Source organism: Dermacentor variabilis, chromosome 1 (assembly GCF_050947875.1).
Source record: "Dermacentor variabilis isolate Ectoservices chromosome 1, ASM5094787v1, whole genome shotgun sequence".
Lineage (NCBI taxonomy): Eukaryota > Metazoa > Arthropoda > Arachnida > Ixodida > Ixodidae > Dermacentor > Dermacentor variabilis.
Window position 1 is genome coordinate 154446652 of NC_134568.1, and position 16909 is coordinate 154463560.

Sequence of the window (16909 nt, forward strand, 5' to 3'; positions counted from 1 at the left end):
AAATGTTTTGAACAAAACTCACCACAAAATGGTACTGCACTGTTAAACAAAACATCTTAGACAAAGACAAAAACCAGTTAACATTATGGAAACTGGAAGCTGTCTTGCATCCATTTCAGGAGCATCTGCAGAGCCAGCCATTTGATGACTACCAACTTCTCTTCATTTTGGTGAACAATAACGGGGATTTGCCTCACAATGAGTTGAACCAGTAATTCCTGGAAGCAAAGCCCCACTAACACAGTTGTCGAACTCAGTATTGGCATGACTCTACTGCTTGCTACCCCAGGCTGGCAAATGCTGCGCTGACATTGGTGTGCCTAGCTAATGGAAGCTGTGACGTTGAGAGAACGTTCTCTAAGCTGAGATACATCCAAAGATCGGGCAGGTCTTGGATGGAGACCAACATGTTGCACATGCAGATGACAATGTATGTTAACAAAGATGTGTAAAAAATTGATGACCAGCTTTTCAAGAATAAAATGTTTAATTTCCTAGGAGTTATTGATCCTCTTTGCTGTCATTATTACTTATTAATTTCCAAACAAACACCAAACTTTACAGTATTTGCTAGAAAACCCTGATGTCTCCTGAGAGAGAGAGAGAGAGAGAGAGAGAGAGAGAGAGAGAGAGAGAGATAAAACATCTTTATTGAAAAGTCCCTGCTGGTTTCAAAAGGGGAACAGAGGGGCAGGGAGGTTATTCCTGTAAAGCTCCCCTTTCCTCAGACGTAGGCCAAGCCTTGAACCGTAGCGGCGTTCTCCGCCAGCCAGACAGCCCAGAGCTGGTCTTCTGGGAATTTGCTGGCAAGCCTCTCACTGCTCAGGGGTTTTTATCTTGGCATTGTGGTTTATGTTGCATTTGATATTGTTTGGAGCTGATGGGCATGCCCGTATGCAGGGTGTCTACCAGGTTGGCATTTTCAAATTCCCTGAGTTTTCCAGGTTTCCCCCGAGCAACACAGAACTTTATTTTACGTCAAGACAGGTCACCACATCGCCCGATGCTATCATTCTCAAGAAAGCATTTAAAAAAATTTTTAAAAAACTTAATCCAGTTTGAATAGTAAGGAGTAGTGTTTATTTTATTCAAAATAGAAAACTGATGGGAGGGGATAGTAAAATGCACAGTAAATAAAATATCTTCGACAAAGAAAAATGATAAAGCCTACTGTAAATCGAGCTGAACATTTTCGAATGCGAATAAAAAGAGATGCATACAGATGCAAATATTTTCGAAAATGAGCTATTTCTATCAAGTGATAGCAAGATCATTGGTATAAGGCTCAAACTTTATCACAAGTGAGGTTTTCTCAGCAGCAGAAAAGTCAACCTCAACTGTCCTCACATACTCCCAGCCCAGGCACAATGCCTCCATTTTGTGTTTCACTGCTTTCAAGGGTTGTTTTTGGTTTTTATGGGGGTCACCAGCATTTTTGCATCAGACAACATTGCTTTTTGAGCTCAAGCTCCTTTTCCAATCATTCCTCAATGCAACTGTCATTTCTGTTCTTGTCCTCGTTCCACCACGCATTCGGCCCACGGACCATTTGAAACATCCTCTTGGTCAGTTGCACAGTCAACGTCTGATTTTTCTGACTCCCTAGGGGCCACGAAAATGTCCGAAAAATCTAATCGGGCAGTGCAAAAAAATGAATGTGCGTCTTTTACTACTCTTAAGGGCTCAAATCATTTCAGACACATCCAAAAAAGCTCTGAAGGCCTGCCAGCACACTTATTAGGCATAATGGTGCTCGCACTGTGACAGCAGACGCCGGGTCCACATGTGTATAATTCATGTGTATAATTCGTGTCCCGTGACAATTGCCTTTTCCCACGCTTGTTAAGCTTCACCGCCATACTTCACGTACGCTTCACCGTGTAACATCACTGTGCTGAGGCGAAGCTGCCATTCGGCAACCGGCATTATGCAACACGCCATGTTTTCTAAGCTTCGAAGCCAATCGTGAGGATTACAGAGGCGAAGTCGGTGCCATTACTGATAGCGGCAAATTCTTTCAATGAAAAACACAGCACTGAATGGCAAGAACCTTCATAGCGAACGTCAGAGCAGCTAAGCCTTGCATTGCCGCGGTGGTGGCTACGGCTGCCACGGATCTGCATGCAAGAGCGCTGGTTCAAGGCGGCAAGATAATCAAAACCGCGGTGTTGGCTTTGATTATTGCCATTTCAGACCTGCGGTCGCGGCAGTAAGTCCAGAAAATCTGCCAGAGAAGGGTTCTTGCGTCTGAAATTACAAACTTTCTTATGACATTGAGCCTATGGGGTACGTGGTGGTGCTGCAAATCTGTCCGCATTATCGGGCATTTCCCGAAAATCGAGCGTCCGGAAAATCGGTCGTTCACTGTACACTGGCAACTCCTCCAGCCAACGACACAGCGCCAAAGACAATTCATTGCGATTCCTCTCTTTAATTCGAGCCAGCAGTAGGGCGACTTTCGTTCCCTTTCAATAAAATGACAGATAATTTTCCCCAATTGAAGCGCAAATTCCCTGAGTTTTCCCCTAGTTTTTTCAGACTATTCGAAATTACTGAGAATACCCGGTTTTCCCAGTTGGTAGACACCTTGCATATAATGCAATGAAGGTCTGCACATGGTGTTTTCCCCCATTACCAGCCTGAAACAGATCCCAAGTTTTAAAACGTCTGCGTTAAGGAGCTCATAATACCCTCTGATGAAAAAAGAAAAACCATAACGTAATGTATTACTTATTATTTCTGCAAATGTAACTCGAAAAAAAAAACGAATTTCAGAATGGTTTCACAAAAATCCAGATTTCTCCACGATTCTCAGCTTGCAAAATATCACCCGATTTTTACCCACCAAACTTTAAAAATACATATAAAACTCTAAAATGAACAACCCTAAGTATGAATGCAACAGGAGATTGACGTGATCTGTAATCAGCTATGGCCATATGAATTGTTGCTTCATTTATTTTAACAGAGGCTGTGCTCTTCCATGTTCTTCATGTACTGTGGAGATGTGGCATGCCATAAGGTGAGGCCAAGCAGCAGAAAGGCGTGAAGAACAAGAAGTAGAACTTGATGGATTCAAGCATACATCACTGAGCTGTTACTGCACCCTTCTGAAAAAGTATTCTGATGTTTTTTTAACAGTGCCTTAAAATTGCTAGGGGAGACCATAATTTTCACATGGAGATCGTTTAAAGATTTAAAAAGAAGTTCATGTAACATAAGCGTCCTCGCTCAGCTGTAACCTACCTGTCTAAGCTTGGGCTGAGCAGCTGCCAGTTCTTCCGGAGTACCCACAGCAAACAGACCCAGCACATCCATGCCTCCAGGAAGCATGCGTGTTACCTGTATGGCATGAGTAAAAAGCCCTTATTTCCATGAATGCAAATGTACAGTTTATATTTAAGACAAATGTACATATATAGTGAACTGTATAAATGAACAGTTATTTTTAAGAAGTGACAAATGTAGACCTCAGGGGCTACCCACTTTTGCATGCATTTTTCTAAACAGGAATGCCCTGAAAGAAGCTGCACTGACAGAGCAGAATATATTTTTTAAACTTGGAATTCCATTGTCACAATGAACTCTGAAGCGGGCACTTTCTCAAAAAAATCGCCGTAATGGCCCAATGGCTATGGCGTTTTGCTGCTGAGTACAAGGTCACTGGTTTGATTACCGGCTGCAGTTGCTGCATTTCCAAGGGGGCAAAATGCAAAAAAAGCTCATGTACTTAGATTTAGGTGCCCGTTAAAAAAACACAGGTTGTCAAAATTAACCCCATTACACCTCATGGCTCTAGTGTTTCTTTGGGACATTAAACCCCATGAATCCATCAATGAACAAATCAATCTTGTCTATTTAACGTAAATTAAATTCTGGGGTTTCATGTGCCAGAACCACAATATGATTATGAGGTACACCATAGTGGAGGCCTCCGATTAATTTTGACCACCTGGGGTTCTTTAACGTGCACCCAATGCAAATCTCAATCAATGTTTCACGTAATGTGATATCTGCCAAAAGTTTGATCAAGCAACATTGTCATCTTTCCTATTAATATATTCAACCAATCATTTTGTCCCATAGTTTTACTTTAGATGGCCAAACAAGCAAAGTGTTCACTTTTGTTCATGTAGCCATTTTGTCACTATAGCCACTATTTTTGCTCTAGACCTTTTCTCAGCATTTCAAAGAACTGAGAAAAAGAAATTATTATAATTAACAGACACGAACTTAAAGGGACTGACAACTGGCCAGAATGTGTTGCAAAACGTTGATGGAAATGAAATGACCATGATTTACAGTGATAGAATCCAACACGCTGTTCGCAATTTAGGTAGGAATTATAATTTTAGATAGGCAAAGAAAGTGTCAAAAACCAGCAATGGCGAGGCCTGATGGCGACATCTTGGTACTTCAAATGCAATCTATGAGATTACTTACTGTAGATAAGTCAGCTGTTATTATGTACAACATAATTATTACTTAAAATTGCAGTTAATATATTATTAGACACTTGCGCTTTATTCTGCGCTTTGGAAATTAAAAGCACATGCATGGCTACGGCAGAACACTGAACTGCATATTTTGTGTAAAAGTGTTTCATTTTCAACCCAATTGGTTTCATTTTGACTGGGTAAATACCAAAGCAGTTGGACAGGAAACTATGGAAACACGCAACTATTATTGCAGAAATACATTAACAGTTTGGAAAACATGAAGTGCAGGAACATCGAATTGATAAACATAATAATACTTTCTCAGAGTTACAGCCCCACTTGTCTAATTTTATGTGCATTCAGAAGACTCAAATGGAAACACGCAACTATTATTGCAGAAATACATTAACAGTTTGGAAAACATGAAGTGCAGGAACATCGAATTGATAAACATAATAATACTTTCTCAGAGTTACAGCCCCACTTGTCTAATTTTATGTGCATTCAGAAGACTCAAATGGTTTCCAATTTCAAAAAAAATTATTACAAACCTTAAATAAATTTATAACAGAATTCTAACTAAACTATACCTTATGAAAAACCAAGGACATATTCCTGAAGGAAAAGTGGTGACCCATGGACACAGAGAATTACTGGACAAGCACAGGAAACTTAACTAAGGCTGTTACTCAGGCTAGTTGGTACATTATAACAGTCAAGCAGTGCAAAGAACAGGACGAGAAGCAAATAAACAATAGCACTGTCTTGTGTTTGCTTCTTGTCCTGTCCTTTATGCTTTCAAGAATGTTACAGAGAAAACTTCTGCAGCTGGATCCGAAGTTTGGCTTCAAGTGTGTCCTGGACTCGACAGAGAAAGTAGCCATACCAAGTCTATCAGTTGACAGATAAAAGCGAAAGAATTCGCACAGTGAGTGTCAAAGACATTCTGTATTGAACAAAAGGTAGGCAGCGAGAAACAGGGGTACCAAACAACTGGTTGAGTTTTTAGTGCCTAAAGAGTTGTGAGTTGTAGTTGCCACTCAGAAAGGATGCTTTGCAGTTTTGCCCAAAATGCTTTTTCAGCAGAAAGACAATGTAGCACTAACCAAGAACTTCAAAGAGGTATCAATTAAGTCATGTGAAGTAAGAGCACAAGCTGTGGCTCTACTGCAAGACAAACAAAGGCAGCCTTGGCAGTTACAAAGGCAAATGAAAATTTTGAACTCAAAGCATTTTCAGCACAAATACACACAAGTCCATTCCATTCCACATTCCATTCCAAGCCATGGTTTTCTGACAGCTGGCCACAAGTGATTTTTTGCTACCTGCAGAAAAAACTGAATTTGCTAAATACCTATTAGAAGTGTTCAAATAGTTAAACTTCCAAACCAAATTAAATATGAATGTCCAAAAAATATGCTTTCAAACATTGAATCAAATGTTGAATATTTTGTCATTTCTAAACTAAGTAAATTTTAATGTTTGTGATGAGTCCATTTGGTATAAGAATAAGGCTCATTTACATTATTTGATATATACACGTAATGCTATTTGCAACTGGACATCCACTCAACTGAGGTGCTTGCAAATTAGAATCAACTGCTTTCTGTTCTTTGGTGCACCATGACAATGAGAGTAAATGAAACAAAGGTACCCCATGTCACTAGGTGCATGACAAATGTTGTGTTTGTTGAAGGAGAGTTGTGATACTATAGCACGGCACATTGTTTTAAAAAGATGCAAATATGGTGATACTTGTTAATAAATTGCCTTGACTCAATCAAGACAACAAATTCATTTATACACTGCCTAAAAGCCATGCATTCTTTTTTAAATGATTGGAAATTATTGAGCAGAAGTTATCTGCCACCTGTATCCACTCAGGAACTGGTGCCTCTGCGCAACAAACAAATCACCTACAGTATACTCAGTAGGAACAGTCCTCCCCCACATCAATCTCTCTCCCTCGATACTTCGCTAGGTGTCGCTATTATACTCAGCCAAACAAATATTCAACAATTTTGAATACTAAACTCTCAAATCGAATATGAATTGAATAACAAGGTCTATTCAATTCATATCGTATCTGAAATTTGTAATATTTGAACACTCCTACTAAATAATGTAGATCCGTTTCTTGTTGCCAATTCTGACTAACCTGGATCACTGGCAGATGGAGTGAGAATGGTGTGATACCATTCATGTCAAGCACAAAGGTTATGCTCAAAAACAAATGTTGAACAGCAGTGTATGTATGCATTATTGAGACTTGCTTGAAATTACATATAAGCTTATTGTAATCAGGAACAACTTACAAGCCAGTGCAAGAATTACATATACTTTAAGACAACTTGTTTGCAAAATCAAGTAACACAGTCAACAGCTATTACGGCAATTACATTCTTCTCTTAAGCACCAAATGTCAATATATAGGTCCATCCAGCTTTCAACCACATTTATACATCATGCATAAAGTTGCAGAATCTGGCAGTTCACAAATTGTCAGTCAATAACTATAGGTTCTTTGTCATTTTGTAACAAAGATGGCAAACTGAATTTAAAAGGCATAGTGCAAAGGAACAAGGGATAAGGGATAAGAAGGGTGGACAGGACAAGCACTGGAAGAGGAGGAACAAACTCCTTTGTGGATTTTCCCCTGGACATCAACAATCCAGGGGAAAATCCATAAAGGAGCAAAAGGAAGTTGGCAAGGCTTCCATAGTGTTGGACCTTCTTCAAAACACTTGTCTTTACTCTGACCTAACAAACCTTTTGTGATAAGGAATTTGGAAAAACTTATCAAATGTTTGTCTTAGGACTGTAAGAACCAGTCACTTTTTCGATTTTATATTGACAGAGAAGACTTCTTTTATCCATCTATCAGTGCGATGTGGTTTGCACATTAAAGGAGTGTGCAGCTGATGTCCAGCACTTGTATCTACCTTTATCCTTTGTGCCATTGTGCTGAATCCACTATGCATTCTGAAACAATGCGCCAACTAGCCCTCTTGTCTTTGTTAACGTGACTAAGAATGGAAAACTGTCCTCCTGTGAACCAGGAAACAAGTCTTCAATGTCTTAATTCCAAGATCAGCACTCTACCAACAGAGCTGCAAGCCCATCACTGCAAGCATGCAACTAGAGCAGTAACTGCATGGAGCATACCGTGCATGTTTGCAGGATGAGCAAAATGTACAGACCTAGCTGAGGATATCAGGCATATCACAGGGCCAATAACTGCTTATAAGTTAGCCATACTTGACAGACTGAACAACGAAAGTCTGCACAAGATCAAGGTACATCTGCATGACAAAGGGAAGCAGATGAAGTGTAAGATGACAATTATTTTTTCAATAATTCCAGCAGCAGCAAGAAAATCAGTGATGGTAATAACCAACCCAGAAGCTGGATCTAATGAACATAGCGAAAAGAAGTTATTTTGGTAGCCAATCATACTACAGCAGTAGCAATGAAAAAAATGATGGCAGAAAGATGCATGCAATACATGTGAAGGAGAAGTAGGTAGCCCTATACTGAGGACAATATAAAGCATTGATGATGGTTATGCTGCAGTGAGAGATGCGAGTACAGCCGCCAAAGTCATTCCCTGCACAAGAGCCAAATTCTATAGATTGCAAACAACTGGCAGAAGGACTTCTTCCTTCATAACTGCAGTTATGAGCCAACATCTTACCATATATGAATGCATATGATGCAGAAGACATGGAAGACGACATGCAAGTTTATTGTGAAGTAATAAAAATGCATTTCATTCTTACAACTATTTCTGGAAACAGTACACAGCCTGTAGTTTTGCACTCTGTAAAGACGCTTAAGAACAGTAAGGTAAACTGTACTACTAAATTATACTTTCATGATAGCAAACTACTCATTCTTACACTAAGAGAAAGAATGGAAAGCCAGAAAAAATGCAAAAACTAAGGGCAAAGGACACTGCTGCTTTGAAGTTCCCACACCAGCTGACCACGATGTCAAGAATTTTGAAAGGTCTACTTCAGTCTAGTTAGCTGGTTAGCGGTAAAGGAGGACTATGTTGCACTCTAAAGGAACCAAAAAAGTCATAGTAACAGGTTCCAACACCTTCTCCAGAGCCATAACAGCCCAAATACAAGAAAATGCTTTGAAATTCATGATGCCATGCTGACTTACCAGTAGAAAGTTTTCAGTGCAAAATTCAAGAAATTAAAGTTTGGCATTCATTTACTCTATTAGTAATCAACCCTTTTTCACAGGATTAATAAAAATTGAGTTCTGACGGAATACTATAACAATATACACTGATTGTTGCTATTTAGTGTCTCTGTGACAGCAAAGCATGCTTTCTGAAAGCAGCAACATCACTTTTGAGGCCAAATGCTTTGCACAAGCAGCACATTTATACAAAAGTTGTACACCTTTAACAGGAGCACTACTCTTACACCACTGTTTGTTTAACCTTTAATTGGATTAATTTTTATTTTCCTGTGAAAAAAATTGTTACGTATCATATGTGATACACCATGCAGTTATATGTATGTTCTGTGACCATGCAGAAAGGCATTTTCATTGCAAAAAACTTGCAAAAATATACAGAAACACTGAAAAAACTTGACATATTGCTTTAAGAAATGGAGTAGGGCTTTTTTTTTTTTTCACAGCTGCAGCTAGTACAAGTTTCATTACGTTTATGACATCATCCTTCACTGATAATTAGCTTCAATATATAGGTCGGACCATATATAGACCTTGCTTTAATGTCAAATGTTGTTTTGCATATTCTTTGGGAGTTTGAAGCAAAGCAAAAGAAAACCTTCTTTCTTCCCTTCCTAGAGTTGTTTCTTGCTGCTGTTCCTGTGTTGCAGCTCTTGCAACATGGCAGGCCCGGAGCTATCTTCATCGTAAATAGTGTTACCATTTTCATTTTCTTACCTATTCTGCACCAATAATGGTGCTAAGGAAGAGTACAACTCATAAAAACATTTTATTTTGACACCAAATTTGTTCTTTCACGAGGAAAGAAATCTCTCCTCTCCTTCACAAAACAACCCATAACTGCATGCCATATCATATATGTAGGATCCTTCGTTTTCGGGCTTTATATTGTTCGAAATTCAGGGGTAAAAATCCGGTGTTATTCTTTAAGGAGAAAAACCAGGAACAAATCGGGGTGTTTGCTGTCTGGTAGCCCAAAGTTTTTTCCTGGCAATGTAAGGGTTTTCCTGGTAACATTCACAGATGATTAACATACGAAAGGCCTCATTTTTGGACAGAAACATAGTTAACACATTCACTGTGGCTTCACATCTTTGAAGTTCCAATTCCTGCACATGATGACCGACCAGTGGGTCACTTATCATATTCCTCTGGTGGGTCGTGGGCCACCAGTGTGGCAACAGAGAGTTGTACTCCTTTGAAACTTCCTCAAGGTGCATAGAGATGGCAACACGACACATTGAATCAGGAACAACAAGAATTTTCCTCTCCGTTAATTCCTAGCAAAGAAGTTGCTTGCATACTGCACGGAAGCCCTGCACAGCCGCACAGGGGAAATAACTACCGTGACCCACCCTTGACCCACGTTAGCATGAAATCACTCATGGGAACATTGTAGATGGACATGACAGAGAGCTATCCAGAAGTCACGTGCCAAGCTGATACAAATCCTCATTGGCAGACTTTATACTTTCAAAAGAAACCAATAAAGAAAAACAACAGGCGCATTTGGCAATCACCTTTACTTTGCTCTTTTCACTTAGCTTAACAAATTAAAACGGCACAGTAGTATAGTGCACCCAAGCATGGTTCGCAAGAGGGGACGTGCTTTACCTTGCCTTCAAGTCCTTGTAAAAGGATGATGAGGTTTTATGTGCTAAAACCACTTTCAGATTATGAGGCATGCCATAGTGGAAAACTCCGGAAATTTTGACCACCTGGGGTTCTTTAATGTGCACCTAAATCTAAGCACACAGGTGTTTTCACATTTCGCCCCCATCGAAATGCGGCCGCCATGGCCGGGATTCGATCCCGCGACCTCGTGCTCAGCAGCCAAACACCATAGCCACTGAGCAACCACAGCGGGTGCAAGCCCTTGTTGACATACATTACCGTATGCATATTGAGCATTTCTGCGTCCATCCTAGACTTATCAGGCCTTTCGTTCTTGTTTTCTGTCGTCCTGTGTAACTGCTTCATGCCATACACTCTTGCAACAAAATTAACAAGATAGCAACTGGCCTAACCTGCCACCCTTCTCTGAACCTAACATAGATGAGTAAACATCCTCTCAATGTCACAGCTACCATTTGCAATGCAGAGCAATGTCAGCGCTGTGTTCACTTCCTAGCACATTACCACTGTTTAGATGTATGAGACGTGCAGGAAATGTGATTCTATGAGCCACTGTCGTATTCACGTAAGCTTGGCTAGTAAAAAGGCAACAAGCTTTTGTTCACTCAACACAGGCAGGCACAGAATATATTACATATGCATGTTTCTTGATTGAGTATTTAGGAAAAAGGAAGCACATATTATATATATATATATATATATATATATGAATATTATTACTAATATGATATACCTTGGCCACTTGCTCATACAAGGTAAGCAGCATTCATTAGTTTTCTAATACCTGCACTTACTGTTGCTCATTATGAAAGGGCAACTTCGAGGAGCAATAGGAATTAACCCGATTTTGACAAATATCTTCTCTGGGGTGCAAAAATTGGGAAATCATAAGGTTTTACCCGAAAAGGGGCGACCCTACATATATGAAACAGCAATTAATGCTTGCCTTACAGAACCATCGGAATGTATTTCTCAATCAAAACATTAAAGTAGGCTAATAAATAGTAAATAAATATCCTAATATGTGTGTACATTGATTTCAAGTGCATACATTGTGAAAATAACCTGTTTATTTACGAAACTTTTGCACACGTGTGGCAAGCAGCCACCTTGCATTTTTAACGGCAAAATAAGTAAAAAATTATTTTCAATGCTAAAGTCGCTATGTTAGAGTGCAAATGGATTCCGGATGAATATGTAGGATTTCCATTCTTTTTGACTTTCATTATGCAAGAAGTTGCTCTATGCCCATCATACATGATACACCACGTGATAAGGTTTTAACAATTAAGAGAGTGCAACAATCTTTTTTTTTTTTCACGTACTTGGAAACATGCCATAGCATGTTAGGGGGACTACCAGATATGTCAACCCCCCTCTCCCTTCCTCTGAAACAAATTGCAGCTGAGTGGTAAAGACAGACACTCACTTTCAGATAGCCCGCATTGATAGTCTCCTTGTGCAATTTTACAACTGACAGAAATTTTCCCAGATACAGAATTGTGGAAAGATGGTTGCTTTTGTAGCATTCATGCTAAACTTTCCTGACATATTAAATGTCATGCCACCACATCCGGCTTTCATTTGTTATTCTTCATTGCACACTGCAGTGTTGTTACAGCGTCATGCATCCAATTATTGTTGTCCTTCCTCTCAGTCAAGTGTCAAAAATTAAAAGGCATGCCATCGTATGTACTCGTTTCCACCTCATTACGAGGGGAGTGCTAGACTGTCACTCATACGCATGCGTAGCAAACAGTAAATGTCCAAAAAAACGAAAATACAATTTTCTTACTTTTTTTTAATCCTTATTTTCTTACGCTACCTATTTAGACAAATGCCGGCGTAGATGACGCACTTAATCTTGCAAAGTGCTGCATACCTCATTAGAAGGTAAATGTTCAATTGATTATCCTTCCATGGCAATTAAGATTAGCTTCAAGCAAGGTTCATCTGACCTGCTTTGCATGTTGGCAGATCCAGGCCTCCTCAATGTCTGCTTGGCCGCCGACGGACTTGTGTGACTGCTTTACGTCGCCTTCCTCCTGTGACTCTTCGTCATCCTTCTGGGGCGTATTCGCAATGTGCACCACGATGTCTCGCTGTTGCGTGCTCTGCAACACGTTGATATTCATCACTTTGCAGTGTACACAGAGTTCTGCCAACTATTTTACTTCGATGTTAAACGCTCCTTGCTTTTAATTAAAATCGCAATAGCAATGGTAAAAACGACCAACTGAAATACGAAATTGCTTTTGATCAGTAAGGAGCGATACCTTCAGCCTCGCTCCAGCTTACCTGCCCGATGATCACACCAACTGTCAACGAGTTCCTGACCTGGACGAGCACGCTGATCAGTTTTTGAACATGATCGTCGTAAGCTATCGTTCTACCCATACTACAAAAATGTCTATACAGAGCGGATGAATGGACATGCACTTGTACGATGTGCTTCAAACTTTCGCAGTTGTGCAACCTAACAGCTGGAAGGCGACTGCTGATGCGGGTTTCGTCGAGCCGCCGATATCTACGCCATCCAAAAGATCCAATTCAGCCCAAATCCCACAGTTTTTGTTCAGCGGATACGGAGTGAGATTGGATTGGATAGGAAGCGTCTACATTTCTTTCTGGTTTGACGGTCTACTTGTGTCGCCGCCTGCCGTCAGCTAAGGAAAACAGCGTTTCAGGGAGAGCAAGGGAGAGCATGCAGTCGCCTGTTCCAGCATCCTGCAGGAGCAGTTATACACTCTTAAGAAAAGTTTACACCCTTTGGAATGCCCCTTCTGCCACACAACGATAATCGTAATCTGCCTTGATGCGTTTCCTTAATTTTCTTTAAGAGGAAGCTTTAGCTCGGGTGCTCCTATCTAAATACATGTAAAAAGAGAATTCGTTTTTCTCGGCAACCACTGCACCAATTTTGACGAGGTTTGTTGCATTTAAACGAAAAACTTAAAGTCTAGTGACTGTTGGTTTCGAATTTTTGAGTTAGGGCGTCAATCTTTTATTAAAAAACTGGCGAAAATCCGAAATTTCCAAAAAACAGAACTGCCAAGTTTACAACTCCGTAACTCCTAAAGGAAAAACGATAATACAATTCTGTGAAATGCATCTAATAGTACATCCAAAGCGGACAAAATTGATATATTACACATGAATCTCAAAAAATTTAGTAACATGGAAATACAGCTTTTGCAGAACCCTTGTAAACAACGTTACAAATTCACGTAAGATGTAAAATGACATATCGAATTTGTCCGCTTTCAATGATCTAATGGATGCCGTTCACAGAACCACGATATCTGTTTTTGATACAGAGCTATCAATTTTTAAAAATTGTGCTTCTATTTTTTTCAAACGGTCAAATATTTGAAAATCGTTTTAAGAAAATTGAAGCCCTAAATAGAAATTCCGCTTCCAACAGTCACTAGAATTCAACTTTCTCTTTCAAATGCAACAAATTTCATTAAAATCGGTTCAGGGGTTATCTCATAAAAACGTTTTTGCGTTTTACATGTATTTGAATAGGCCGCGTCGGAGTTGGGCCCGAGCTAAAGCTTCCTCTTAACGCTGCGAGCCCGGTACTTTCCAGTAACGAACGGCATACGCGTTATCAGCATGATATCATTCCCGACAGGAAAGTATCGGGCGCGGCGTTCTCAAGAAAGGAAATGCATCAAGGCAGATGACAATTATCGTTGCGTGGCAGAGGGGGCACTCCAAAGGGTGTAAACTTTTCTTACACTCTACACTCTCACTCTTAGAAAAATTTACACCCTTTGGGACGTATCTTGTCCCACAACAATAATCGCCATCTGTCTTGCCCGCGTTTCCTTTCTTTAACGCTGCGAGCCCGGTACTTTCCAGTCACGAACGGCATGCGCGTTATCAGTGTGACGCAGCATTCTCGACAGGAAAGTAGCCAGACCCGAGTTTTCAAGAAAGGAAACGCCAGCAAGGCAGATGACGATTATTGTTGTGGGACAAATACACACCCCAAAGGATGCAACCATTTTAAGAGTGTACACTCTTAGAAAAATGTACACCCTTTGGGGTTTATCTTGTCCCACACACTCTTAGAAAAATGTACACCCTTTGGGGTTTATCTTGTCCCACAACGATTATCGTCATCCGTCTTGCCCGCGTTTCCTTTCTCTAACGCGGCGAGCCCGGTACTTCCCAGTCACGAACGGCGCCGCGTTATCAGTGTGACGCAGCATTCTCGACAGGAAAGTAGCGAGCGCCGCGTTTTCAGGAAAGGAAACGCAAGCAAGGCAGATGACGATTATTGTTGTGGGAGAAATTTACACCCCAAAGGGTGCAACCGTTTTAAGAGTGCCACAACAATAATCGTCATCCGTCTTGCCCGCGTTTCCTTTCTCTAACGCGACGAGCCCGGTACTTCCCAGTCACGAACGGCGCCGCGTTCACAGTGTGACGCAGCATTCTCGACAGGAAAGTGGCGAGCGCCGAGTTTTCAGGAAAGGAAACGCAAGCAAGGCAAATGACGATTATTCACTCTTAGAAATATTTACACCCTTTGGGGGGTATCTTGTCCCACAACAATAATCGTCATCTGTCTTCCTGCGTTTCCTTTAACGCTGCGAGCCCGGTACTTCCCAGTCACGAACGGCATGCGCGTTATCAGTGTGACGCAGCTTCTCGAAAAGAAAAGTAGCGAGCGCCGAGCTTTCAAGAAAGGAAACTCGGGCAAGACAGATGACGATTATTGTTGTGGGACAAGATAAGCCCCAAAGGGTGTAAATATTTCTAAGAGTGTTGTGGGACAAATTTACACCCCAAAGGGCGCAACCGTTTTAAGAGCGTAAGAAGACTTTACACCCTTTGGAGTGCCCCTTCTACCACACAACGATAATCGTCATGTGCCTTGATGCGTTTCCTTTCTTGAAAACGCCGCGCCCGCTACTTTCTTGTCGGGAATGCTATCATGCTGGTAACGCGCATGCCGTTCGCTACTGGAAAGTACTGGGCTCGCAGCGTTAAAGAAAGGAAACGCATCATGGCAGATGACGATTATCGTTGTGTGGCAGAACGGGCACTCCAAAGGGTGTAAAGTCTTCTTACACTCTAAGAACAGTTTGCACCCTTTGGAGTGCCCCTTCTGCCACACAAGGATAATCGTCATCTGCCTTGATGAGTTTCCTTTCTTTAACGCTGCGAGCCCGGTATACGCAGCCACGGTAGTTACCAACTTCACGCACGAAGCAGAATGGCCATCGCGGTGGCCCTTCGAAGCCACCGTTACTAGATTACTTCTTTGCTTCGAAGCTGCAAAGGAGTGTCAGTCACTCGGACTCAAGAACAGCTATTAGAACCATATCGTCGGCCCTCGTCTCTAGGAAAGCAGCTACGGTTATCAACACCATCTTCTTCCATGAAACGGGAGGAGACAACCTCACGTCCCCACACATCACATGGTTCCCGGCCCACATGGGCAACATTTCCGGACCTCCTGACTGTAATCCGAACGAGCGGGCACACCAACTGGCGCGAGAGCTCAAATTCCGCGTCTGCGGTCCGCCCTCTCGCTTCAACCCAGCCTGGAGGGACCTAGACAAAAAAAGACCCGCTCGTATAATACCACGAAATCACTTCAGTTCATAGGTTACCACGAAGAATTTTTCCTCCTCACCCAAAGCTCAAAAAAGCACAGGCCGTCACTTACAGAACTTGCAGACTAGGACATACATCACACCAACACTAAGCAGGATCAATCCTGACCTTCCTCCTGAATGCCCACACTGCGGCCACGAATACAACTTCGAACACATGCTCTGGCTGTGCCCTGCCAACGCGAGCACGGACTTTCCCGACCAGTCTTCCTGGGACTCGGCGCTCAGAAGCACAGAGCTCATCGCTCAGCTCAAGGCTGTCCAGAGGGCCCGGGCCGTCGCCGAATGACTCTCTACCGGCCCCGACCTGGGTGGAGTCGCCGGATTAATTTCCCCTCAGGACTTAAAAGTTCTAACTCACTCACTTAGAGCGCACTCTTAAAAAATTTACACCCTTAGGGGCTTATCTTGTCCCACAACGATAATCGTCGTCTTACCCGCGTTTCCTTTCTTTAACGCGGCGAGCCCGGTACTTCCCAGACACGAACGGCATGCGCGTGATCAGTGTGACGCAGCATTCTCGACAGGAAAGTAGCGAGCGCAGTTTTCAAAAAAGGAAACGCAAGCAGGGCAGATGACGATTATCATTGTGGGACAAATGTACACCCCAACGGGTGCAACCGTTTTATGAGTGCGTAGGCAACGTTACACTCTTTGGGGTGTATCTCTTCCACACAAAGATAATCGTCATCAGCCTTGCTTGCGTTTCCTTTCTTGAAACGCTGCCCCCGCTACTTTCGCGTCGGCAATGCTATGTCATGCTGATAACGCGAATGCCGGTCGTTACTGGGAAGTACCAAACTCTAAAACAAGATTACACCCTTTGGGTCGTACCTTGCCACACAACGATAAACGTCATCTGTCTTGTCCGCATTTCCCTTCTTTAACGCTGCGAGCCCCGTACTTCCCAGTAACGAACGGCATGCGCGTTATCAGCATGACATAGCATTCCCAACCGGAGAGTAGCGGGCGCGGCGTCTTCAAGAAATG

At 41.8% G+C, this 16909-nt stretch overlaps 1 protein-coding gene across 2 annotated transcripts in view; it reads right to left on the reverse strand.

The window, feature by feature from the left end:
• LOC142586951 (protein odr-4 homolog) overlaps positions 1-12878 on the reverse strand; it is an 85555-nt gene extending 72677 nt beyond the window's left edge. The window contains exons 1-3 of one of the 2 annotated variants that reach the window (XM_075697823.1): positions 12585-12877; positions 12245-12400; positions 3247-3342 (exon numbers count right to left, since the gene is read on the reverse strand). In XM_075697823.1, coding sequence (XP_075553938.1) covers positions 3247-3342; positions 12245-12400; positions 12585-12683 — 351 coding nt within the window. In that variant the 5' untranslated portion in view covers positions 12684-12877. Of the gene's footprint in view, positions 1-3246; positions 3343-12244; positions 12401-12584 lie in introns of both variants that reach the window. The other variant, XM_075697831.1, reaches the window with a different exon arrangement.
• Positions 12879-16909: the final 4031 nt, after the last annotated feature.